General features: G+C 45.9%; 1 protein-coding gene across 1 annotated transcript in view; it reads left to right on the forward strand.

The window, feature by feature from the left end:
* The window catches only part of mtmr7b (myotubularin related protein 7b), a 277,663-nt gene that overhangs the window by 69,935 nt on the left and 182,545 nt on the right, over positions 1 to 25,183 (forward strand). Inside the window, exon 4 of the mRNA XM_070869780.1 lies at positions 24,916 to 25,073. Coding sequence (XP_070725881.1) covers positions 24,916 to 25,073 — 158 coding nt within the window. The remainder of the gene's footprint in view (positions 1 to 24,915; positions 25,074 to 25,183) is intronic.

The following is a 25,183-nucleotide window of genomic DNA, read 5'->3' on the forward strand; positions in this document are numbered from 1 at the left end:
TCTCTCTCTCTCACACCCCCCCCCGTCTCTCTCCCTCCCCCCCCCCCTCTCTCTCTCTCTCTCTCCCTCCTCTCTCTCTCTCTCCCTCCTCCCCCCCCCCTCTCTCTCTCTCCCCCTCCCGCTCAGCGGCACGAACAGCTGCAGAATTCTCCCTGGCTGAAGCACTTTCACACAGGTAGGAAGATGGTTTATTTAATCTTTTCTTGGCTTATAAATGTTTATTCAGGTTGGATTTATTTGTATAATATTTGTAGAAGTATAAATAAGGATTTATTGTCGAATTTAATGAGTTCCCTTCCCCCCCCCCTCCCCCCCACCTCGTTCTGGACGCCTAATTTGTAACCTGCGCTTGATTTTTTAATGTGTAGAACAGGTTTTTTCAGTTCTACAAAAATCTTCACTGGCTCCATTCTACTTTAGTTTGGAGTACATTTTCACTGTGGAAACTTTCAAATCAGGCGTCAGTGGCCGGACACGCCCCCTTTTGAAGAAAAAATTCTGTTCTAAACTAGAACTGTTCTACCTGACTAGAACTGCAGAAAAAAAAATGTGGAGAATTGCGATTTCTAAAATAGTCCGTTCACCACCAGTTGCTCCTAAAAATCAGGCGCGAATCATGTGGAAACTTGGGCCCATAGAAACATAGAAAATAGGTGCAGGAGTAGGCCATTCGGCCCGTCGAGCCTGCACCACCATTCAATAAGATCATGGCTGATCATTCACCTCAGTACCCCTTTCCTGCTTTCTCTCCATACCCCTTGATCCCTTTAGCAGTAAGGGCCATATCTAACTCTCTCTTGAATATATCCAATGAACTGGCATCAACAACTCTCTGCGGCAGGGAATTCCACAGATTAACAACTCTCTGAGTGAAGAAGTTTCTCCTCCTCTCAGTCCTAAATGGCCTACCCCGTATCCTAAGACTGTGTCTCCTGGTTCTGGACTTCCCCAACATCGGGAACATTCTTCCCGCATCTAACCTGTCCCGTCAGAATCTTATACATTTCTATGAGATCCCCTCGCATCCTTCTAAACTCCAGTGTATAAAATCCCAGTTGATCCAGTCTCTCCTCATATGTCAGTCCAGCCATCCCTGGAATCAGTCTGCTGCACTCCCTCAATAGCAAAAACGTCCTTCCTCAGATTAGGAGACCAAAACTGAACACAATATTCCAGGTGAGGCCTCAACAAGGCCCTGTACAATTGCAGTAAGACCTCCCTGCTACTATACTCAAATCCCCTAGCTATGAAGGCCAACATGCCATTTGCCTCCTTCACCGCCTGCTGTACCTGCATGCCAACTTTCAATGGCTGATGAACCATGACACCCAGGTCCCGTTGCACCTCCCCTTTCCTAATCTGCCGCCATTCAGATAATATCCTGCCTTTGGGTTTTTGCCACCAAAGTGGATAAACTCACATTAATCCACATTATACTGCATCTGCCATGCATTTGCCCACTCACCTAACCTGTCCAAATCACCCTGCAGCCTTTTAGCATCCTCCTCACAGCTCACACCGCCACCCAGTTTAGTGTCATCTGCAAACTTGGAGATATTACACTCAATTCCTTCATCCAAATCATTAATGTATATTGTAAAGAGCTGGGGTCCCAGCACTGAGCCCTGCGGTACTCCACTAGTCACTGCCTCCCATTCTGAAAAAGACCCGTTTATCCCAACTCTTTGCTTCCTGTCTGCCAACCAATTCTTTATCCATGCCAGTACATTACCTCCAATACCCTGTGCTTTGATTTTGCACACCAAACTCTTATGTGGGACCTTGTCAAAGGCCTTTTGAAAGTCCAAATACACCACATCCACTGATTCTCCCTTGTCCACTCTACTAGTTACATCCTCAAAAAATTCTAGAAGATTTGTCAAGCATGATTTCCCTTTCATAAATCTATGCTGACTTGGACCGCTCCTGTCATTGCTTTCCAAATGCGCTGCTATTTCATCCTTAATAATTGATTCCATCATTTTCCCCACTACTGATGTCAGGCTAACCGGTCTATAATTACCCGCCTTCTCTCTCCCACCTTTTTTAAAAAGTGGTGTTACATTAGCTACCCTCCAGTCCATAGGAACTGATCCAAAGTCGATAGACTGTTGGAAAATGATCATCAATGCATCCATTATTTCTATGGCCACTTCCTTAAGTACTCTGGGATGCAGATTATCAGGCCCCAGGGATTTATCGGCCTTCAATCCTATCAATTTCTCCAACACAATTTCCCGCCTAATAAGGATATCCTTCAGTTCCTCCTTCTCACTAGACTCTCGGTCCTCTAGTACTTCCGGAAGGTGATATGCGTCTTCCTTCCTGAAGACTGAACCAAAGTATTTGTTCAATTGGTCTGCCATTTCTTTGTTCCCCATTATAAATTCACCTGAGTTCGACTGCAAGGGACCTACGTTTGTCTTCACTAATCTTTTTCTCTTCACATATCTATAGAAGCTTTTGCAGTCAGTTTTTATGTTACCGGCAAGCTTCTTCTCGTACTGTGTTTTCCCCCTCCTAATTAAACCCTTTGTCCTCCTCTGCTGAATTCTAAATTTCTCCCAGTCCTCAGGTTTGCTGCTTTTTCTGGCCAATTTATATGCCGCTTCTTTGGATCGCACACTATCCTTAATTTCCCTTGTTAGCCACGGTTGAGCCACCTTCCCTGTTTTATTTTTACGCCAGACAGGGATGTACAATTGTTGAAGTTCATCCATGTGATCTATAAATGTTTGCCATTGCCTATCCACCGTCAACCCTTTAAGTATCATTTGCCAGTGTATTCTCGCCAATTCGCACCTCATGCTGTCGAAGTTAGCTTTCCTTAAGTTCAGGAACCTAGTTTCTGAATTAACTGTGTCACTTTCCATCTTAATAAAGAATTCTACCATATTATGGTCACTCTTCCCCAAGGGGCCTCGCACAACAAGATTGCTAATTAGTCCCTTCTCATTACACATCACCCAGTCTAGGATGGCCAGCTCTCTAGTTGGTTCCTCGACATATTGGTCAAGAAAACCATCCCTAATACACTCCAGGAAATCCTCCTCCACCGCATTGCTACCAGTTTGGTTAGCCCAATCTATATGTAAATTAAAGTCGCCCATGATAACTGTTGTACCTTTATTGCACACATCCCTTATTTCTTGTTTGATGCTGTCCCCAACCTCACTACTACTGTTTGGTGGCCTGTACACAACTCCCACCAGCGTTTTCTGCCCTTTGGTATTCCGTAGCTCCACCCATACTGATTCCACATCATCCAAGCTAATGTCCTTCCTTACTATTGCATTAATTTCCTCTTTAGCCATCAACGCCACCCCACCTCCTTTTCCTTTCTGTCAATCTTTTTTAAATGTTGAATACCCCTGGATGTTGAGTTCCCAGCCTTGGTCACCCTGGAGCCATGTCTCTGTGATGCCAATTACATCATATCCATTAACTGCTATCTGCGCAGTTAATTTGTCCACCTTATTCCGAATACTCCTCGCATTGAGGCACAGAGCCTTCAGGCTTGTCTTTTTAACACACTTTGCTGCTTTAGAATTTTGCTGTAATGTGGCCCTTTTTGTTTTTTGCGTTGGGTTTCTCTGCCCTCCACTTTTACTCTTCTCCTTTCTATCTTTTGCCTGACTCCCTTTTATTTCCCTTTGTCTCCCTGCATAGGTTCTCATCCCCCTGCCATATTAGTTTAACTCCTCCCCAACAGCACTAGCAAACACTCCCCCTAGGACATTGGTTCCGGTCCTGCCCAGGTGCAGACCGTCCGGTTTGTACTGGTCCCACCTCCCCCAGAACCGGTTCTGCACCACTCCTCAAGCCACATATTCACCTGAGCTATCCTGCGATTCTTACTCTGACGAGCACATGGCACTGGTAGCAATCCTGAGATTACTACTTTTGAGGTCCTACTCTTCAATTTCGCTCCTAGCTGGAGGTGTCCCATTGTTCCACAGCCTTTGCACACATAGTGTTTGAAGCGGCATTGATGGGCTTGATGATCACCTCTGCAGCGCCAACAAGGTGTTAACTGTCTCGCATGAACGATTGATGGTGAACTCTGGGTCATCTGAGGTCGTGCAGCTTCCGGCGTGTACATTCTGTCATATGCATTCCTGCCTGAAAACAATGTTACTTTGTGTACAGTACTTGCCGATGCATCTTTATGCTGTGAAATGTGTTTGGTGTTATCGCTGGTGGATATAAATGCCTGGGCTATCTTTATGGCTTTGCTCAGATTCGGTGTTTCAACAGTCAATAGTTTGTGAAGGATAACCTCATGGCCAATGCCAAGCACAAAAAAAGTCTCTTAGCATTTGCTCAAGGAATCCATCGAATTCGCAATGTCCTGCAAGGCGCCTCAGTACGGCGACGTAGCTCGCCACTTCCTGGCCTTCAGACCGTTGACACGTGTAGAATCGATATCTTGCCATCAAAATGCTTTCCTTCGGAATTAGGTGCCACCGGACCAGCGTACTCAGTTTTTCATAGCATTTGGTTGTTGGTTTCACCGGAGCTAGAAGATTTTTCATGAGGCCATAGCTTGTTGCCCCACAGGCGGTAAGGAGAACCGCCCTTCATTTGGCAGCGTTCTCGTCCCCTTCCATCTCGTTGGCCACGAAGTATTGGTTGAGTCGCTCCATGAAGGCCTTCCAATCGTCCCCTTCTGAGAATTTCTCCAGGATACCAATAGTTCTTTGCATTTTCGCATGGTTGATTGTTATCTCGTCGCCAATTGTTATGCTCATAATAAAGTAATGCAACTGAGTACTATAGACAATGAGTAAGTGTGAACTTAGCTGCTTTAATAAGACTCCAGAATGCTGGTACAGCCTGGGAGGCCTGCTTATATACAGTGCTCCCAAGGGATACTGGTAGGCCCTCTGGTTGCGGTATGATACAGGTTGCCTAGGGTTACATACATAACAATAATGAAGATGAAGTTCATGGGCTGCAGGAGGCTATCAATCTGCTGGTCAGGTGGGCAGAGCCGTGGCAAATGGAATTTAATTCAGAAAAGTGTGAGATGGTGCACTTTGGGAGGGCTAATAAGGAAAGGGTATACACATTAAATGGTAGGCACTTAATAGTGTAGATGAAAAAAGGGACCTTGGAGTGCTTTTCCTCAGATCCCTGAAAGTAGCAGGCCAGGTGGATAAGGTGGTTAAGAATGCTTGCCTTTATTGGTCAAGGCATAGAATAAAAGAGCAGGGAGGTTCTGCTTAAATTGTATAATACTTTGGTTAGGCCACAGCTGGAGTACTGAGTGCAGTTCTGGTCGCCACATTATAGGAAGGACGTGATTGCATGAGAGAGGGTGCAGAGGAGATTTACTAGGATGCTGCCTGGAATGGAGAATCTTAGTTATGAGGACAGATTGGATAGGCTGGGTTTGTTCTCATTGGAACAGAGGAGGTTGAGGGGAGACCTCATTAAGGTGTACAAAATATTGAGGGGCCTGGACATAGTGGATAGTAAGGGTCTATTTCCATTGGTGGAGGGGGCTATTACGATGAGGCATAGTTTTAAGGTTGTTGGTGGAAGGTTTAGAGGGATTTGAGGGGGGGCTTCTTTACACAGAGGGTTGTGGGGATCTGGAACTCACTGCCTGGAAGAGTGATTGATGCAGAAACCCTCACCACTTTTGAGAGATGGTTGGATGGGCACTTTAAGTGCCGTAACCTGCAGAGTTACAGACCTAGAGCTGGTAATTGGGATTAGACTAGACGACCTTTTGTTGGTCGGCGCAGATATAATGGTAAGTACTGCAGGGAATAGAATATGGCCAGGGTGATCTCCTGAACTAGTTTCGATCGCCTGGATGGGTCGGAGAGGACTTTTCCCAGATTTTTTCTCCCTCAATTGGCCTGGGTTTTTATCTGGTTTTTGCCTCTCCCAGGAGATCACATGGTTCCAGTTGGGGTGGAGTGTAGATGTTTTTAATATAAGGGGTGTTGCAGTGGTGTGTGGCGGACTGGTTGGGCTGGGTGCTCTTTGCCTTTCCGTTATTGTTCATGGGTTTGTATGTAACCTTTAGGGCTGCTGACGAAGGGCCGTGGGGCTCTTTGTCGGTTGGCGCGGACACGATGGGCCGAAATGGACTCCTTCTGCTCTGTAAATTTAAATGTTTCTATGATTGAGAGTAGACTGATGGGGTGGTAATTGTCCAGATTGAATTTGTCCTGCTTTTTGTGGACATTATATAATTGGGCAATTTTCCACTTTGTCAGGTAGATGCCATTGTTGTAGCTGTACTGAAACAGCTTGGCTAGAAGCTCGGCTCGTTCTGGAGCACAATCTTCAGTATGACAGCCGGGATGTTGTCGGGGCCCATAGCTTTTGCTATAGGTAGATTGGCAAAGACCGAGGTTTTTGCCTTGTGTTGGTTCTTTCATTATCAGCGCAGGCCCAGTCTGATAGCTATCCAGTGCACTCAGCCATTTCTTGATATCACATGGAGTGAATCGTATTGGCTGAAGAATGGATTCTGTGCTGTGGGGACCTCAAGAGGAGGGCAAGATGGATCATCCACTCGACACTTGTGGCTGAAGATGGTTTCAAATGCCTTGTCCTTTGCACTCGCATGCCGGGCTTTGCCTGTCTTGCTCTTCTGCACTTCTCATTGATCCAGGGTTAGTCCGCTGGCTTGATGATAATGGGAGTTATGCCGGGCCATGAGGTTGCAGATTGTGGTGGTGTACAATTCTGCTGCTAATGGCCCACAGTGCCTCATGGATGCACAGTTTTGAACTGCTAGATCAGTTGTGAATCCATCCAATATAGCACGGTGTTAGTGCCACACAACACGATGGAGGATGTCCTCAGTGTGAAGATGGGACATCATCTCCACAAGGACTGTGTGGTGATCACTACTGCCAATACTGTCATGGACAGATGCATCTGCGACAGGTAGATTGGGGAGTACCTAGATTTTTCCCTTGTGTTGGTTCTTTCATCATCTGCCACATGCCCAGTCTGGCAGCTATGTCCTTCATGACTCGACCAGCTCGGTCAGTACTGGTACCACCGAGCCACTCTAGGTGATGGACATTGACGCCCCCCACCCAGAGTACATTCTGTGCTCTTGCTACCCTCAGTGCTTCTTCCAAGTGGTGTTCAACATGGAAGAGTACTGATTCATACAGCGGATGAAGGATGATCGGTGGTGATCAGCAGGAGGTTTCCTTGCCCATGTTTGACCTGATGCCATGAGCCCTCACTGTTGAGGACTCCCACAGTCATTCTTTCCTGACTGTATACCACTGTGCTACCACCGCGTATAGCACATTCCTGCCGACGGGACTGGATATACCCAGGGATAGTGGTGCAGGAATCTGGAACGTTGGTTGAAAGGTATGATCCTGTGAGTATGACGTCAGGCTTGACTAATGTGTGAACAGATATCCCAATTTTGGCACAGGTTAGTGAGGAGGACTTTACAGGGTTGACTGGGCTGGGTGTGCCTTTGCTGTGTCCGAATTCGGTGCCTATGTCGATGCCGGGCGGACGGTCCAGTTTTATTCTTATTGTTATTGCAGTTTGATGCAACTGAGTGACTTGCTTGGTCATTTCAGAGGTCAATTAACCTCTGGCAGGTTAACCACTCTTTCTGAGGAAAAGAGTCAACCACATTTCTGTGGGTCTGGAGTCACATATAGGCCAGACTATGGTTACTATAGCTTTTTATTACAGATTTATTTAATTAACTGCATTTAAATTCCCCAGCTGCCACGGTTGGCTTTGAACTTGCGTCTCCGGATCATTGGTCAAGGCCTCTGGATTACTAGTCCAATACCGCTATGCTACTATTCCCGTGAATTAGATTTGAGCGTAACTTGACATTGACAGGGTGTAATGCTGACAAGCAAAGTACATCTACATCATGCAGGCATACTTCCTGTTGAAGACAAAGGAGGTGGAAGTGGTAGGATTCCTGGCAGGTGACGTCATCCTGCCAGTCCCATCCCTTCTTCTAATGTGAGCATGAGGGGGTGGACAGATACAAGAAGTGCCCACCAACTCTCCTGTTGGAAATTCACAAGTAACAAAAAAAGGAGTGGAGAGCCTGCGGAATCAGATATCGCCCCAATTTCCTCCCTCACCTACTCAGATAATGGCAACTTTATGCCACCAGAATCCAGGATTTTTCACCCAGCATTTTCACCCAAATGCCTGCAATTTGTTCCGTGAACACAACATGGAGGTTAGACCCTAAAATGTGCTCCTTTCCACGTCCATACTGCCAGTGTAGAAATAGGAGGATTGAGCAGATCAATATGTGGCTGGACAGATGGTGCAAGAGGGAGAGCATCAGATTCCTGGGGCATTGGGATCGGTTCTGGGGGAGGTGGTACCTGTATAGGCCAAACAGGTTGCACCTCAACAGGGCTGGAACCAATATCCTCACAGAGGTTTGCCAGTGCTGTTGGGGAAGGTTTAAACTAATTTGGCCGGCGATTGGGCACCAGGATGTAACATTAAAAAGGGGAAATAAAGTGCCCAAAGGATTGGAAGAGGCAGAAAGCACTAAAATAATAAATAGCAAGGTATCAAGTGCGGTTAGACTGAAGAGAAAATTCAGGATGGTCTAAGATGGGTTTATAGTGTATGTATGTGAACACACGAAGTGCAATAAGCAAGCTAAGTGAGCTGCAGGCATAAATAGCCACATGGGAATATGATGTTGTGGCAATAACTGAGACCTGCCTCAAAAAAGGGCAGGATTGGGTATTAACTATTCCTGGTTATAAGATATTCAGGAAAGATAGGAAAGGTGTGGCAGTATTGATTAAGGAGAATGTTACAGTGCTGGAGAGGGAGGATGTTCTGGAGGGGTCAAGGACAGAAACAATGGGGCCGAAATTGATGAAGGCCAAGGCCGCCCAAAGGACTGCCGATGGCCGCTGAGAGACCGGGCAGTACTTTGCCTGGAAGATTCCTCTAAAAGAGGTGGCAGTACCGCTCGGCGGCCAAACAACGGCTTACGCCGTCAATCTGGGCAACAGCAGGCGGGAGCTCTCAATCTCGGCGGCAAAGACTCTTGCCGCCCAAGTGCCGCCGAGGATGGAGTCAGGCCCAGGGAGGATGGAAGGCCTGCAAAGAAAACTCATAGGAAACAAAAAACCGGAGCACCTTCAGGGGACCCCATCCAGGGAAGTCTCTGTAAAATAAACATTTTCACTAACCTTTTTTTCCCTTCTTCGTACCTACTGTTGGGGTTAGAACAGCCTCCACCCGTTGGGTTAGAACAGCCTCCACTCAACAGTCCTTCCCCCTGCTGGTGCCGACTTCCGCCCACACCACTCTTGACATCTCGGCGGGCGGGAGGCCACTTGCTCTACTTGGCTGCCAGTGGACGTCAGCAGGCGGTTACTGGCAGTACTCCCCTCCCACACACTCCTGCCTAAGTGGAAATTGGGAGAGAGAGGAAACTGGAGGAAAACTCGGTGGCAGTCGGTGGCAGCAGGCAGCAGTGGGCGGTAAGTACACCAGTATCGGGCTCTAGATGTTATGTATGCAACACCTTGTAACCAGCATTCTACCGCCACCAGAGGGCGCATCTGCTGGAGTCCGAAGGGATCCCAGCATCCCTTGGGAGCACTACATATAAGGAGGCCTCCAATGATGTGCCGGCACTCTGGAGTCAGAATAAAGAGATTAAGATCACACTTGCTCAAGTCTACAGTACTCAGTCACATTGCTTTAATTCAGACATTAATGACTTAGACGAAGGAATTAAATGTAATTTCGCCAAGTTTTCAGATGACACTAAGCTGAGTGGCAGTGTGAGCTGTGAGGAGGATGCTAAGAGGCTGCAGGGTGACTTGGACAGGTTAGGTGAGTGGACAAATGCATGGCAGATGCAGTATAATGTGGATAAGTGTGAGGTTATCCACTTTGGTGGCAAAAACAGGAAGGTAGAATATTATCTGAATGGTGACAGATTAGGAAAAGGGGAGGTGCAACGAGACCTGGGTGTCATGGTACATCAGTCATTGAAAGTTGACATGCAGGTACAGCAGGCGGTGAAGAAGGCAAATGGCATGTTGGCCTTCATAGCGAGAGGATTTGAGTATAGGAGCAGGGAGGTCTTACTGCAGTTGTACAGGGCCTTGGTGAGGCCACACCTTGAAAATTGTGTACAGTTTTGGTCTTCTAATCTGAGGAAGGACATTCTTGCTATTGAGGTTCACCAGACTGATTCCTGGGATGGCACGACTGACATATGAAGAAAGACTGGGTTAACTAGACTTATATTCACTGGAATTTAGAAGAATGAGAGGGGATCTCATAAAAACATATAAAATTCTGACAGGATTGGACAGGTTAGATGCAGGAAGAATGTTCCCGATATTGGGGAAGACCAGAGCCAGGGGTCACAGTTTAAGGGTACGGAGTAAGCGATTTAGGACCGAGATGAGGAGAAACTTCTTCACCCAGAGAATTGTGAACCTGTGGAACATTGTTGAGGCGAGCTCGTTAGATATATTCAAAAGGGAGTTAGATGTGGCCCTTACGGCTAAAGTGATCAAGGGGTATGGAGAGAAAGCAGGAATGGGGTACTGAAGTTGCATGATCACATTAAATGGTGGTGCAGGCTCGAAGGCCCGAATGGCCTACTCCTGCATCTATTTTCTATGTTTCTATAGCAACTGGTGACGAGTAATAGATAACGAACCATCACGTGAGAATGCAGAGAACTGTTGGTATTCTGGAGAAATTCTCAGCAGGTGACGATTGGGAAGCCTTCATGGAGTGACTCGACCAATACTTCGTGGCCAACGAGCTGGAAGGAAATGAGAACGCTGCCAAACGAAGGGCATTAGTACAATGAAGAGGATTAGCACAAGCCAGCAAGTGAACGTCACATCTACAAATGGGCTAAAAACAGCACCACCCTGATGCCAGAAGCCTCTCTGAAAACAGCATCAAAAACCACCTCTGATAAATGGGTTGCAACTTCTATAGGCAGCAACACAACCTCATTTGCTGTCACCAACGTTGGGACTAGTGTCAGCAGGAATACTGTGAGGGAGCAGCATGGTGGCCACTTCAGGGAGCAGAGCGAGCTGGTGCAGGAGGACGACGGCAGCGAAGAGTGATGTCATCATGGTCCAGTTCGGTGATTGGAGCATGGGCAGACAAAGCAGGAGCAGCAAGAGACTGGAGGGATGTGATCGGGGCCCAGGAGAGGCGTGAGTTCGGGGCCAAGGGCCCAGGGGCAGCCCACACTGCGATATGTGTGCGCACAAGGTCCGTGCAGCAGAGCAGGCCTCCAATTGTCCTGGTTAACCCTTGCCACTGGACCAAGACCTAGCTCTGTCAAGCCTGTGTGGTGGCTGATGTGCAACAGCCGCCACATGTTAAAAAAGTCCACACACAGGCATCTTCCACCCTTCAAGATTTAGTTCAGCACCTGGAATATTAGGTCCTTCATTGAAACACCTATGAACTCATTCTTTTTTAGCGTGGAAGCAAGTCATCCTCGTTTCGAGGGACCGCCTATGATGATGATGATGGTGATGAAAGGAAGGGTGGTCCTCCTCACCTTCAGCGGGGCAACAACCTACGGCCTCATGAAGAATCCTCTTACTCTGGTGAAACCAACAAGCAAATCGTATGACGAACTGTGTACACTGGTCTGAAAGCACCTAAATCCGAAGGAGAACGTTCTGATGGCAAGGTATCGATTTTATACATGTCAACGGTCTGAAGGCCAGGAAGTGGCGAGCTACATCGCCGAACTAAGGCGCCTTGCAGGACATTGCGAATTCGGTGGATTCCTGAAGCAAATGCTAAGAGACTTTTTTGTGCTTGGCATTGGGCATGAGGTTATCCTTCGCAAACTATTGACTGTTGAAACACCGAATCTGAGCAAAGCCATAACGATAGCCCAGGCATTTATGTCCACCAGCGATAACATAGAAACATAGAAACATAGAAAATAGGTGCAGGAGTAGGCCATTCGGCCTTTCTAGCCTACACCTCCATTCAATGAGTTCATGGCTGAACATGCAACTTCAGTACCCCATTCCTGCTTTCTCACCATACCCCTTGATCCCCCTAGTAGTAAGGACTTCATCTAACTCCTTTTTGAATATATTTAGTGAATTGGCCTCAACAACTTCTGTGGTAGAGAATTCCACAGGTTCACCACTCTCTGGGTGAAGAAATTCCTCCTCATCTCGGTCCTAAATGGCTTACCCCTTATCCTTAGACTGTGTCCCCTGGTTCTGGACTTCCCCAACATTGGGAACATTCTTCCTGCATCTAACCTGTCTTACCCCGTCAGAATTTTAAACGTTTCTATGAGGTCCCCTCTCATTCTTCTGAACTCCAGTGAATACAAGCCGAGTTGATCCAGTCTTTCTTGATAGGTCAGTCCCGCCATCCCGGGAATCAGTCTGGTGAACCTTCGCTGCACTCCCTCAATAGCAAGAATGTCCTTTCTCAGGTTAGGCGACCAAAACTGTACACAATACTCCAGGTGTGGCCTCACCAAGGCCCTGTACAACTGTAGCAACACCTCCCTGTCCCTGTACTCAAATCCCCTCGCTATGAAGGCCAACATACCATTTGCTTTCTTAACCACCTGCTGTACCTGCATGCCAACCTTCAATGACTGATGTACCATGACACCCAGGTCTCGTTGCACCTTCCCTTTTCCTAATCTGTCACCATTCAGATAATAGTCTGTCTCTCTGTTTTTACCACCAAAGTGGATAACCTCACATTTATCCACATTATACTTCATCTGCCATGCATTTGCCCACTCACCTAACCTATCCAAGTCGCTCTGCAGCCTCATAGCATCCTCCTTGCCGCTCACACTGCCACCCAACGTAGTGTCATCCGCAAATTTGGAGATACTACATTTAATCCCCTCGTCTAAATCATTAATGTACAGTGTAAACAGCTGGGGCCCCAGCACAGAACCTTGCGGTACCCCACTAGTCACTGCCTGCCATTCTGAAAAGTCCCCATTTACTCCTACTCTTTGCTTCCTGTCTGACAACCAGTTCTCAATCCATGTCAGCACACTACCCCCAATCCCATGTGCTTTAACTTTGCACATTAATCTCTTGTGTGGGACCTTGTCGAAAGCCTTCTGAAAGTCCAAATATACCGCATCAACTAGTACTCCCTTGTCCACTCTACTGGAAACATCCTCAAAAAATTCCAGAAGATTTGTCAAGCATGATTTCCCTTTCACAAATCCATGCTGACTTGGACCTATCATGTCACCTCTTTCCAAATGCACTGCTATGACATCTTTAATAATTGATTCCATCATTTTATCCACTACCGATGTCAGGCTGACCGGTCTATAATTCCCTGTTATCTCTCTCCCTCCTTTTTTAAAAAGTGGGGTTACATTGGCTACCCTCCACTCCATAGGAACTGATCCAGAGTCAATGGAATGTTGGAAAATGACTGTCAATGCATCCACTATTTCCAAGGCCACCTCCTTAAGTACTCTGGGATGCAGTCCATCAGGCCCTGGGGATTTATCGGCCTTCAATCCCATCAATTTCCCCAACACAATTTCCCGACTAATAAGGATTTCCCTCAGTTCCTCCTCCTTACTAGACCCTCCGACCTCTTTTATATCCGGAAGGTTGTTTGTGTCCTCCTTAGTGAATACCGAACCAAAGTACTTGTTCAATTGGTCCGCCATTTCTTTGTTCCCCGTTATGACTTCCCCTGATTCTGACTGCAGGGGACCTACGTTTGTCTTTACTAACCTTTTTCTCTTTACATATCTATAGAAACTTTTGCAATCCGTCTTAATGTTCCCTGCAAGCTTCTTCTCGTACTCCATTTTCCCTGCCCTAATCAAACCCTTTGTCCTCCTTTGCTGAGTTCTAAATCTCTCCCAGTCCCCGGGTTCGCTGCTATTTCTGGCCAATTTGTATGCCACTTCCTTGGCTTTAATACTATCCCTGATTTCCCTTGATAGCCACGGTTGAGCCACCTTCCCTTTTTTATTTTTACGCCAGACAGGAATGTACAATTGTTGTAGTTCATCCATGCGGTCTCTAAATGTCTGCCATTGCCCATCCACAGTCAACCCCTTAAGTATCATTCGCCAATCTATCCTAGCCAATTCACGCCTCTTACCTTCAAAGTTCCCCTTCTTTAAGTTCTGGACCATGGTCTCTGAATTAACTGTTTAATTCTCCATCCTAATGCAGAATTCCACCATATTATGGTCACTCTTCCCCAAGGGGCCTCGCACAACGAGATTGCTAATTAATCCTCTCTCATTACACAACACCCAGTCTAAGATGGCCTCCCCCCTAGTTGGTTCCTCGACATATTGGTCTAGAAAACCATCCCTTATGCACTCCAGGAAATCCTCCTCCACCGTATTGCTTCCAGTTTGGTTAACCCAATCTATGTGCATATTAAAGTCACCCATTATAACTGCTGCACCTTTATTGCACGCACCCCTAATTTCATGTTTGGTGCCCTCCCCAACATCACTACTACTGTTTGGAGGTCTGTACACAACTCCCACTAACGTTTTTTGCCCTTTGGTGTTCTGCAGCTCTACCCATATAGATTCCACATCATCCAAGCTAATGTCCTTCCGAACTATTGCCTTAATTTCCTCCTTAACCAGCAATGCTACCCCACCTCCTTTTCCTTTTATTCTATCTTTCCTGAATGTTGAATACCCCTGGATGTTGAGTTCCCAGCCCTGATCATCCTGGAGCCACGTCTCCGTAATCCCAATCACATCATATTTGTTAACATCTATTTGCACAGTTAATTCATCCACCTTATTGCGGATACTCCTTGCATTAAGACACAAAGCCTTCAGGCTTGTTTTTTTAACACCCTTTGTCCTTTTAGAATTTTGCTGTACAATGGCCCTTTTTGTTCTTTGCCTTGGGTTTCTCTGCCCTCCACTTTTCCTCATCTCCTTTCTGTCTTTTGCTTTTGCCTCCTTTTTGTTTCCCTCTGTCTCCCTGCATTGGTTCCCATCCCCCTGCCATATTAGTTTAACTCCTCCCCAACAGCACTAGCAAACACTCCCCCTAGAACATTTCGCAGCATAAAGATGCATCGGCAAGTACTGTACACAAAGTAACGTCGTTTTCAAGCAGGAATGCATATGACAGAACGTACACGCCTGCAGCTGCAGGCGGATGACATTAAGAGTGAATGTGAGGCAATTAAAACCTTGTTGCCGCTGCAGAGGTGATTATCGAGCCCATCTATGCCGCTTCAAACACTATGCGTGCAAAGGCTGTGGAACAATGGGACACCTCCAGCTAATGTGCAGACGAACTGCAAACCCTGCAAACCATCATGTTGCAGAGGAAGACCGATCCATGGTGGATCAAACTGAACTAGAGACTCGAACCGAGAAGACAGAAGTGTACGGGGTACACACCTTCACCACGAAATGTCCACCGATCATGTTAAAAGCTGAACTGAACAGAATTCCAGTATCAATAGAATTGGACATGGGTGCGAGTCAGTCTATCATGAGCAAAAAGACCTTCAAGAGGCTGTGGTGCAACAAGGCTCAAAGACCCAAGCTGAGCCCTATTCATACCAAGCTGGGAACTTACACTAAAGAGCTGATCCCTGTAATTGGCAGCGCAGCAGTAAAAGTCTCCTCTGATGGAGCGGTGCACGAACTACCACTATGGATTGTACCAAGAGATGACGCCATGCTGTTCGGCAGAAGCTGGCTTGGAAAAATCCGCTGGAACTGGGACGACATCCGAGCACTTTTGTCCGTCGACGACGCCTCATGTGCCGAGTTATTGAGCAAGTTCCCGTTGTTGTTTGAGCCAGGCATCGGAAAATTCTCTGGGGCGAAAGTGCAGATGCACTTGGTTCCCGGGACATGACCCAAGCACCACAAGGCACGTGCGGTGCCATACATGATGCGACAGAAAGTGGAGATCGAGCTGGACCGGCTGCAATGAGAGGGCATCATCGCACTGGTTGAGTTCAACAAGTAGGCCAGTCCGATTGTTCCGGTTCTCAAGGGTGATGGCACGGTCAGAATTTGTGGGGACTATAAAGTAACGATTAACCATTTTTTGCTGCCCAAGGCAGACAATCTATTTGCGAAGCTGGCAGGAGGGAAGGCATTCACCAAGTTGGACCTGACCCGGCCTACATGATGCAGGAGCTGGCGGAATCTTCGAAAGGCCTCACCTGCATCAACACGCGTAAAGGTCTGTTCATCTACAATAGATGCCCGTTTGGGATTTGCTCGGCCGCGGCTATTTTTCAAAGGAACATGGAGAGTCTGCTAAAGTCGGTTCCGCGCACCGTGGTTTTCCAGGCCGACATATTGATCACAGATCGGGACACCATCGAACACTTGCAGAACCTGGAAGAGGTTCTAAGTCGGCTAGATCGTGTGGGACTCAGGTTAAAACGCTCGAAGTGTGTTTTCCTGGTGCCAGAGGTCGAGTGTTTAGGGAGAAGAATCGCGACAGATGGTATCAGACACACCGACGCCAAGATGGAGGCCATCAAGAACGCGCCGAGACCACAGAACATGGCAGAGCTGCGGTCGTTCCTGGGACTCCTCAATTATTTTGGTAATTTTCCACCCGGGTTAAGCACCTTGCTAGGACCTCTACATATGTTGCTATGCAAGGGAGATGACTGGGTATGGGGGAAATCACAAGAGACTGCTTTTGAGAAAGCCAGGAATCTCTAATGTTCCAACAAATTGCTTGTTCTATATGACCCATGTAAATGTTTACTGCTAGCTTGCGATGCGTCTTCGTACGGAGTCGGGTGTGTTTGTTACAACAAGTAAATGAATCGGGAACATTGCAACCGGTCGCTTATACGTCCAGGAGTTTGACCAAGGCCGAAAGGGCCGACAGCATGATTGAAAAAGAAGCTCTGGCATGCGTTTACGGGGTGAAAAAAATGCACCAGTATCTGTTGGGCTTAAGTTCGTGTTAGAAACTGACCATAAGCCGCTTATATCGCTATTCTCAGAGAGCAAAGGTATTAATACCAATGCCTCTGCTCGCATCATAGAAACATAGAAACATAGAAAATAGGTGCAGGAGCAGGCCATTCAGCCCTTCTAGCCTGCACCGCCATTCAATGAGTTCATGGCTGAACATGAAACTTCAGTACCCCCTTCCTGCTTTCTCGCCATAACCCTTGATCCCCCGAGTAGTAAGGACTTCATCTAACTCCCTTTTGAATATATTTAGTGAATTGGCCTCAACTACTTTCTGTGGTAGAGAATTCCACAGGTTCACCACTCTCTGGGTGAAGAAGTTTCTCCTCATCTCGGTCCTAAATGGCTTACCCCTTATCCTCAGACTGTGACCCCTAGTTCTGGACTTCCCCAACATTGGGAACATTCTTTCTGCATCTAACCTGTCTAAACCCGTCAGAATTTTAAACGTTTCTATGAGGTCCCCTCTCATTCTTCTGAACTCCAGTGAATACAATCCCAATTGATCCAATCTTTCTTGATAGGTCAGTCCCGCCATCCCGGGAATCAGTCTGGTGAACCTTCGCTGCACTCCCTCAATAGCAAGAATGTCCTTCCTCAAGTTAGGAGACCAAAACTGTACACAATACTCCAGGTGTGGCCTCACCAAGGCCCTGTACAACTGCAGCAACACCTCCCTGCCCCTGTATTCAAATCCCCTCGCTATGAAGGCCAACATGCCATTTGCTTTCTTAACCGCCTGCTGTACCTGCATGCCAACCTTCAATGACTGATGTACCATGACACCCAGGTCTCGTTGCACCTTCCCTTTTCCTAATCTGTCACCATTCAGATAATAGTCTGTCTCTCTGTTTTTACCACCAAAGTGGATAACCTCACATTTATCCACATTATACTTCATCTGCCATGCATTTGCCCACTCACCTAACCTATCCAAGTCACTCTGCAGCCTAATAGCATCCTCCTCGCAGCTCACACTGCCACCCAACTTAGTATCATCCGCAAATTTGGAGATACTGCATTTAATCCCCTCGTCTAAATCATTAATGTACAATGTAAACAGCTGGGGCCCCAGCACAGAACCTTGCGGCACTCCACTAGTCACTGCCTGCCATTCTGAAAAGTACCCGTTTACTCCTACTCTTTGCTTCCTGTCTGACAACCAGTTCTCAATCCACGTCAGCACACTACCCCCAATCCCATGTGCTTTAACTTTGCACATTAATCTCTTGTGTGGGACCTTGTCGAAAGCCTTCTGAAAGTCCAAATATACCACATCAACTGGTTCTCCCTTGTCCACTTTACTGGAAACATCCTCAAAAAATTCCAGAAGATTTGTCAAGCATGATTTCCCTTTCACAAATCCATGCTGACTTGGACCTATCATGTCACCATTTTCCAGATGCACTGCTATGACATCCTTAATGATTGATTCCATCATTTTACCCACTACTGAGGTCAGGCTGACCGGTCTATAATTCCCTGTTTTCTCTCTCCCTCCTTTTTTAAAAAGTGGGGTTACATTGGCTACCCTCCACTCCATAGGAACTGATCCAGAGTCAATGGAATGTTGGAAAATGACTGTCAATGCATCCGCTATTTCCAAGGCCACCTCCTTAAGTACTCTAGGATGCAGTCCATCAGGCCCTGGGGATTTATCGGCCTTCAATCCCATCAATTTCCCCAACACAATTTCCCGACTAATAAAGATTTCCCTCAGTTCCTCTTCCTTACTAGACCCTCTGACCCCTTTTATATCCGGAAGGTTGTTTGTATCCTCCTTAGTGAATACCGAACCAAAGTACTTGTTCAATTGATCCGCCATTTCTTTGTTCCCCGTTATGACTTCCCCTGATTCTGACTGCAGGGGACCTACGTTTGTCTTCACCAACCTTTTTCTCTTTACATACCTATAGAAACTTTTGCAATCCGCCTTAATGTTCCCTGCAAGCTTCTTCTCGTACTCCATTTTCCCTGTCCTAATCAAACCCTTTGTCCTCCTCTGCTGAGTTCTAAATTTCTCCCAGTCCCCAGGTTCGCTGCTATTTCTGGCCAATTTGTATGCCACTTCCTTGGCTTTAATACTATCCCTGATTTCCCTAGATAGCCACGGTTGAGCCACCTTCCCCTTTTTATTTTTACGCCAGACAGGAATGTACAATTGTTGTACTTCATCCATGCGGTCTCTAAATGTCTGCCATTGCCCATCCACAGTCAACCCCCTAAGTATCATTCGCCAATCTATCCTAGCCAATTCACGCCTCATACCTACAAAGTTACCCTTCTTTAAGTTCTGGACCATGGTCTCTGAAATTACTGTTTCATTCTCCATCCTAATGCAGAATTCCACCATATTATGGTCACTCTTCCCCAAGGGGCCTCGCACAATGAGATTGCTAATTAATCCTCTCTCATTACACAACACCCAGTCTAAGATGGCCTCCCCCCTAGTTGGTTCCTCAACATATTGGTCTAGAAAACCATCCCTTATGCACTCCAGGAAATCCTCCTCCACCGTATTGCTTCCAGTTTGGCTAGCCCAATCTATGGGCGCTCACACTGTCTGCATATAACTATGTAATTCGCCACACACCAGGCACAGAGATCTGCGCTGATGCTCTCAGTCGGCTACCATTGCCCACCACCGGCGTGGAAATGGCACAGCCTGCAGACTTGCTCTTGGTGATGGATTGAAAACAAAAAGTCACCCATTACGGCCCGCCAGATCAGGACCTGGACCAGCCAGGATTCTTTACTGTCCCTTTTAAAAAACTCTGTCCTCCATGCTGGTCCAGTGTCCCAGCAGAGATGCATGAAGAGATCAAGCCATTCCAGCAGCGCAAAGACGAAATGTCCATACAGGCGGACTGTCTTTTGTGGGGTAATCGCGTAGTTAGGGAAGGCAGGGAAACGTTTAGACGCGACCTACACAGTACCTACCCGGGCATAGTAATGATGAAAGCTATAGCCAGTTCCCATGTGTGGTGGCCCGGCATCGACTCAGATTTGGAGTCTTGCATGCGCCAATGCAACACTTGCTTTCAACTGAGCGATGCACCCAGGGAGGCATCGCTAAGGTTGTGGTCATGGCCCTCCAAACCATGGTCTACGATCCACGTTGACTTTGCTGGCCTGTTTCTAGGCAAAATGTTTTTGTTTGTTGTAATGCTTAATGAAAATGGATTGAGTGTGTAATAATGTGTGTAAGCACATCCACTGCCACTATCGAAAGCCTATGAGCCATGTTTGCCACGCACGGCCTGCCTGATGTCCTTATCAGCGACAATGGGCCGTGCTTCACCAGCGCTGAATTCAAGGAATTCATGATCCACAATGCAAGCACGTCACATCTGCCCCGTTCAATCCCGCATCTAACGGCCAGGCAGAACAGGCAGTCCAAAACATCAAGCAAAGCTTGAAACGCGTGTTAGAAACATAGAAACATAGAAAATAGGTGCAGGAGCAGGCCATTCAGCCCTTCTAGCCTGCACCGCCATTCAATGAGTTCATGGCTGAACATGAAACTTCAGTACCCCCTTCCTGCTTTCTCGCCATAACCCTTGATCCCCCGAGTAGTAAGGGCTTCATCTAACTCCCTTTTGAATATATTTAGTGAATTGGCCTCAACTACTTTCTGTGGTAGAGAATTCCACAGGTTCACCACTCTCTGGGTGAAGAAGTTTCTCCTCATCTCGGTCCTAAATGGCTTACCCCTTATCCTCAGACTGTGACCCCTGGTTCTGGACTTCCCCAACATTGGGAACATTCTTCCTGCATCTAACCTGTCTATTCACTAAATATATTCAAAAGGGAGTTAGATGAAGTCCTTACTACTCGGGGGATCAAGGGTTATGGCGAGAAAGCAGGAAGGGGGTACTGAAGTTTCATGTTCAGCCATGAACTCATTGAATGGCGGTGCAGGCTAGAAGGGCTGAATGGCCTGCTCCTGCACCTATTTTCTATGTTTCTATGTTTCTATGTCTAAACCCGTCAGAATTTTAAACGTTTCTATGAGGCCGCCTCTCATTCTTCTGAACTCCAGTGAATACAAGCCCAGTTGATCCAGTCTTTCTTGATAGGTCAGTCCCGCCATCCCGGGAATCAGTCTGGTGAACCTTCGCTGCACTCCCTCAATAGCAAAAATGTACTTCCTCAAGTTGGGAGACCAAAACTGTGCTTCATAAATAGAGGCATAGAGTACAAAAGTGTGGAAATTATGATGAACTGTATAAAACACTGGTGCAGCCCCAACTGGAATACTGTTTCCAATTCTGGGCACCACACTTTAGGAAGAATGTGAAGGCCTTAGAGAAGGCGCAGAAAAGATTTATAAGCATGATTTCAGGAATGAGGGATTACAGTTATGTGGATAGACTGCAGAAGCTGGGTTTGTTCCCCTTGGAGCAGAGAAGGTTGAGAGGAGCTTTGATAGAGGTGTTAAAAATCATGAGGGGTCTGGGCAGAGTAGAAATTGTTTCCATTGGCAGAAGGGTCGAGAACCAGAGGACAGAGCTTTAAGGTGATTAGCAAAAGAACTAAAGGCGATGTAAGAAAAAACTTTTTTGTTCAGCAAGTGTTTGGGTTCTGGAATGCATTGCCTAAAAGGGTGGTGGAGGCAGACTCAATCTTATCTTTGGATAAGTATCTGAAGGAAAAAAAATTGCAGGGCTGTGGGGAAAGGGCAGGGGAGTGGGAGTAGCTGAGAGTCGGCACGGGCTCAATGGGCCGAATGACCTTCTTCCATGCTGTAACCATTCTATAGGCTAAACTTTCCTTTCATTTTCGGCGGGTTTTCGGCGATTTTCTCGGCTGTTTTTCTGCCTGGCGAAAGTTTTCCCTTTAGTTTTTGAGTGATATCGCCCAAATCTCAAAACGCCCACTGGGACCAAATCGCCGATGTGCACCGCCGAGAAAATCGGCTGGGCATAAGTTTGGCCTCAATGGAAGCCCGTCCAGATCATCGAGGGAACCGTAGGTGAGTACTCTGCAAAGAAAGGTAAGTTAAAGATTCTTTAATTTTTTTAAATTGTAAAACGGCGATTAGGTTTATAAGTGTCTTAGCAATATTTTTAAACTTTTTTTTGTGAAAATTCTTTTTTTAAGTTTTCCCCCCTCCCTAGGCCCAACCGCGGCCTTGGGCTAAATTTAAAAAAAAACGCTCGTTTTACTTAGTTTCCCCTTAACTGCCGAGAATAATGGTACAAGATCCATTTTTTCGGCAGGCGATTAGTTTTCACCAGCATTACTTACAAAATGATAGCGTTTTTTTCTGGGCAGTCAATCGGGCATTGATGGGATCTCGGGAAAGTCTAGCCCTATGATTCTAATGTCAAGATATGCTCTATTCTCATTGGAGTACGACCAATTGTAAATTGGGGCCAAAATCAGCATAAACAATTAGGGCACAAGGAAAACTCACACCATATATTCCTTCATAAAGTAAGAAAATTAAAGTTTCAACTCATGTAACCATCATTCATACACATCAGACACAGCATGTGACCTCTACCACCTAGAAGGACAAGGGCAGCAGGCGCATGGGAACACTACCACCTCCAAATTCCCCTCCAAGTCACGCACCATTCTGACTTGGAAATATATTGCCGTTCCTTCATAGTCGCTGGGTCAAAATCCTGGAACTCCCTACCTGACAACAATGTGGGAGTACCTTCACCTCATGGACTGCAGCGGTTCAAGATTTACCACCAACTTCTCAAGGGCTATTAGGGATGGGCAATAAATGCTGGCCTTGCCAGCGATGCCCACTTCCTAGGAATGAATGAATTTTTAAGAACTGACAGACGTTGGGTCCATCTTTCAACTTTCTGACCTGCAATCAATTGTCATTAGGGAAGTGGAAAATGCCAATTCACTTAACTTAAAAAAAAAGGTCAGGATCTTTGGCTGGAATGGCAGATCCCAGATACAGTGTCATTCCAAAATTCTGAGGTGGACACACAGTGGGGCCGTAAATGGTGCACTGCTCACTCCCTTGGTTCGTTCCCAGGATTTTCGATGGGGTGAGCACTAGGGTAGACTGGCAGGCGTAAGCCCCGGCCTGTTACAATTCTGGCTGCTTAATGGCCCACCAGAAATGTTGAGGTCCCTTTTTCTTCATTGAAGCATTAATCTGACTTTTCAGATGCTGAGTAATCTCCCATGTATTTCCAGCATTTTGTACTTTTATTTTAGGCTGCCAGTATTTGCAGTTTATTTTTTCCTTTTTTAACTCTCTTAAGTGATCTGTAATTTGGATACCAAAGTAGTATTGAAAAATAGCTTGTGCAAAAATAAAAGAAAACAAGTAGCTTGATGTTTCCGGTCAAAATAAAACCTAAGACCTCAGTTATAGTTGTAACAATAGAATTTATTTTAATGATTGCTTGACACTACTATGCGTGCTGCTGGTCCTTCAGTGTAGCTGTTTGCAATTTCTGTTATTGCTGCAATGCACATTGGGGGCAAGTGGAAGCTTGTATTTGGAGTGATAATCTAAATGTAATTCCATTGGAAAAACTAGGTACGCAATTGAAATCTTTGCTTTAGTCTGCAGAATGTGACCTTTTATTTTATCTCAATAGATAAATTGGAATGCTTGCTTAATACCCTATGTCTAGCATATTGAACATCTTCCCATCCCACCCCATGTTTTCTATGTTCATAGATCATTTGATTGCATTGGAATTCTATTGTATGCAGTAATTTGGGATAACCAGATTTGCGCATATTATAACTGGGCAATTGTGCTGTAGAGCAAAATATATCGAGCAAAATTTATGGTTACTATCAAGTAGTGCTTCACAGTCCTTATCAGTACAGTCCTTATCTGGGACTCCCTTATCCGGCACCACCCCTCGTCCGGCACCATTCCTGGCCACTCCAACCTGAACAAATTGAAGTCTTTCCTTACTGCCGACTCCCGCAATCGCTGGCCTGACCCTGCGATTCACCGCGCCCCCCTCCCCCTCCCCGCGATCTCTCTGCTGCACTCCCAGCCCCAAGCCAGCCAGCCCCAATATCCCCTTGCTTAGTACCTGTACCATCTAATTTAACGTGACCTCCCCTCGTCCGGCAAAATCCCTTATCCGGCACAGGCCTGATCCCGAGGGTGCTGAATAAGAGAGGTTCAACCTGTATTATGATTGTATGCCTGGATCTATCTTATCTGGACATGCATTCTAAAACACACGCTGTTCTCTGCAAGTGTTTATCACATTTCTGAATCTGTATTCTGACTGATTTTGATGTAATTGAATCTTCCCACATATTCCGTTTTTCTTTTAACATTTTTTAATATAAGATTAAAATAGTTCAGTACAACACCACACAATGCATTGGCTCACTATGCCAACAGGACAGCCCCACAATCGTATTTTAAACAAAAAATAAGACTTTAAGATGGGTACATTTAATGTGATATAGCTCTACTTTAGTCATAAATTCCTAGGCCAGTATATCATGCTTTAACATATTTGCGGATTGTAGGACAGATATCTATATATATATATATACTGTTAAACAGTGCAGATTCAGAAAACCTCCTCGAAAGGCCATATTGGTTTTGGTCCATAGTTACGGTAAATGGAAGAGAAGTTTCGTTAAGAATGGGGATATCTTTACATGAATATTGATTTGCCTTGCTGTACTTGCTTATTTTTTCCTATTGAAAATATTGTAATATTTTCCATAAATCACAACCTAGCATGCATACTGTGTTGTGACTTTAAAATGCAAACTGGTCTTATTAAAATGATGAAATATATGAAAATGTTGTAGGTGTGGGAAGAAATGTTGTTTATTACTTAAACTGTTTGTAGCATTTTTGTTTTTACCTACATTTTTAGGTAGAGTTGAAGATATATTAATTTTATGATTACACTGAATAGGTTAAAAGTTAGGGTAACCTAGAAGAACAACATAAAATTAAAGTGGATTTGTCTTTGTGCCATTTTCAGTAAAGTACGAAGAATTGTATTGCTTCTCATTTAACCCAAAGCAAGAAAAGGATGAAAGAGAACGAGGCTGGAAACTGACTGATCTCAAGGCTGAATACAACCGCATGGGAGTTCCGAATAGCTTTTGGCAAATTTCTCATGTAAATAGAGACTATGGGGTAAGTTTAGAAATATAAATTATTACATGTCTGACATTTTTTAAGCTCTCGCGATTTTCCACAAGCTGGATGTTATAAATATTTTAGCAAATTAAATGTAGCAGCATTGA

The sequence above is a fragment of the Pristiophorus japonicus genome, chromosome 2 (genome assembly GCF_044704955.1).
Source record: "Pristiophorus japonicus isolate sPriJap1 chromosome 2, sPriJap1.hap1, whole genome shotgun sequence".
Taxonomy (NCBI): Eukaryota; Metazoa; Chordata; class Chondrichthyes; family Pristiophoridae; genus Pristiophorus; species Pristiophorus japonicus.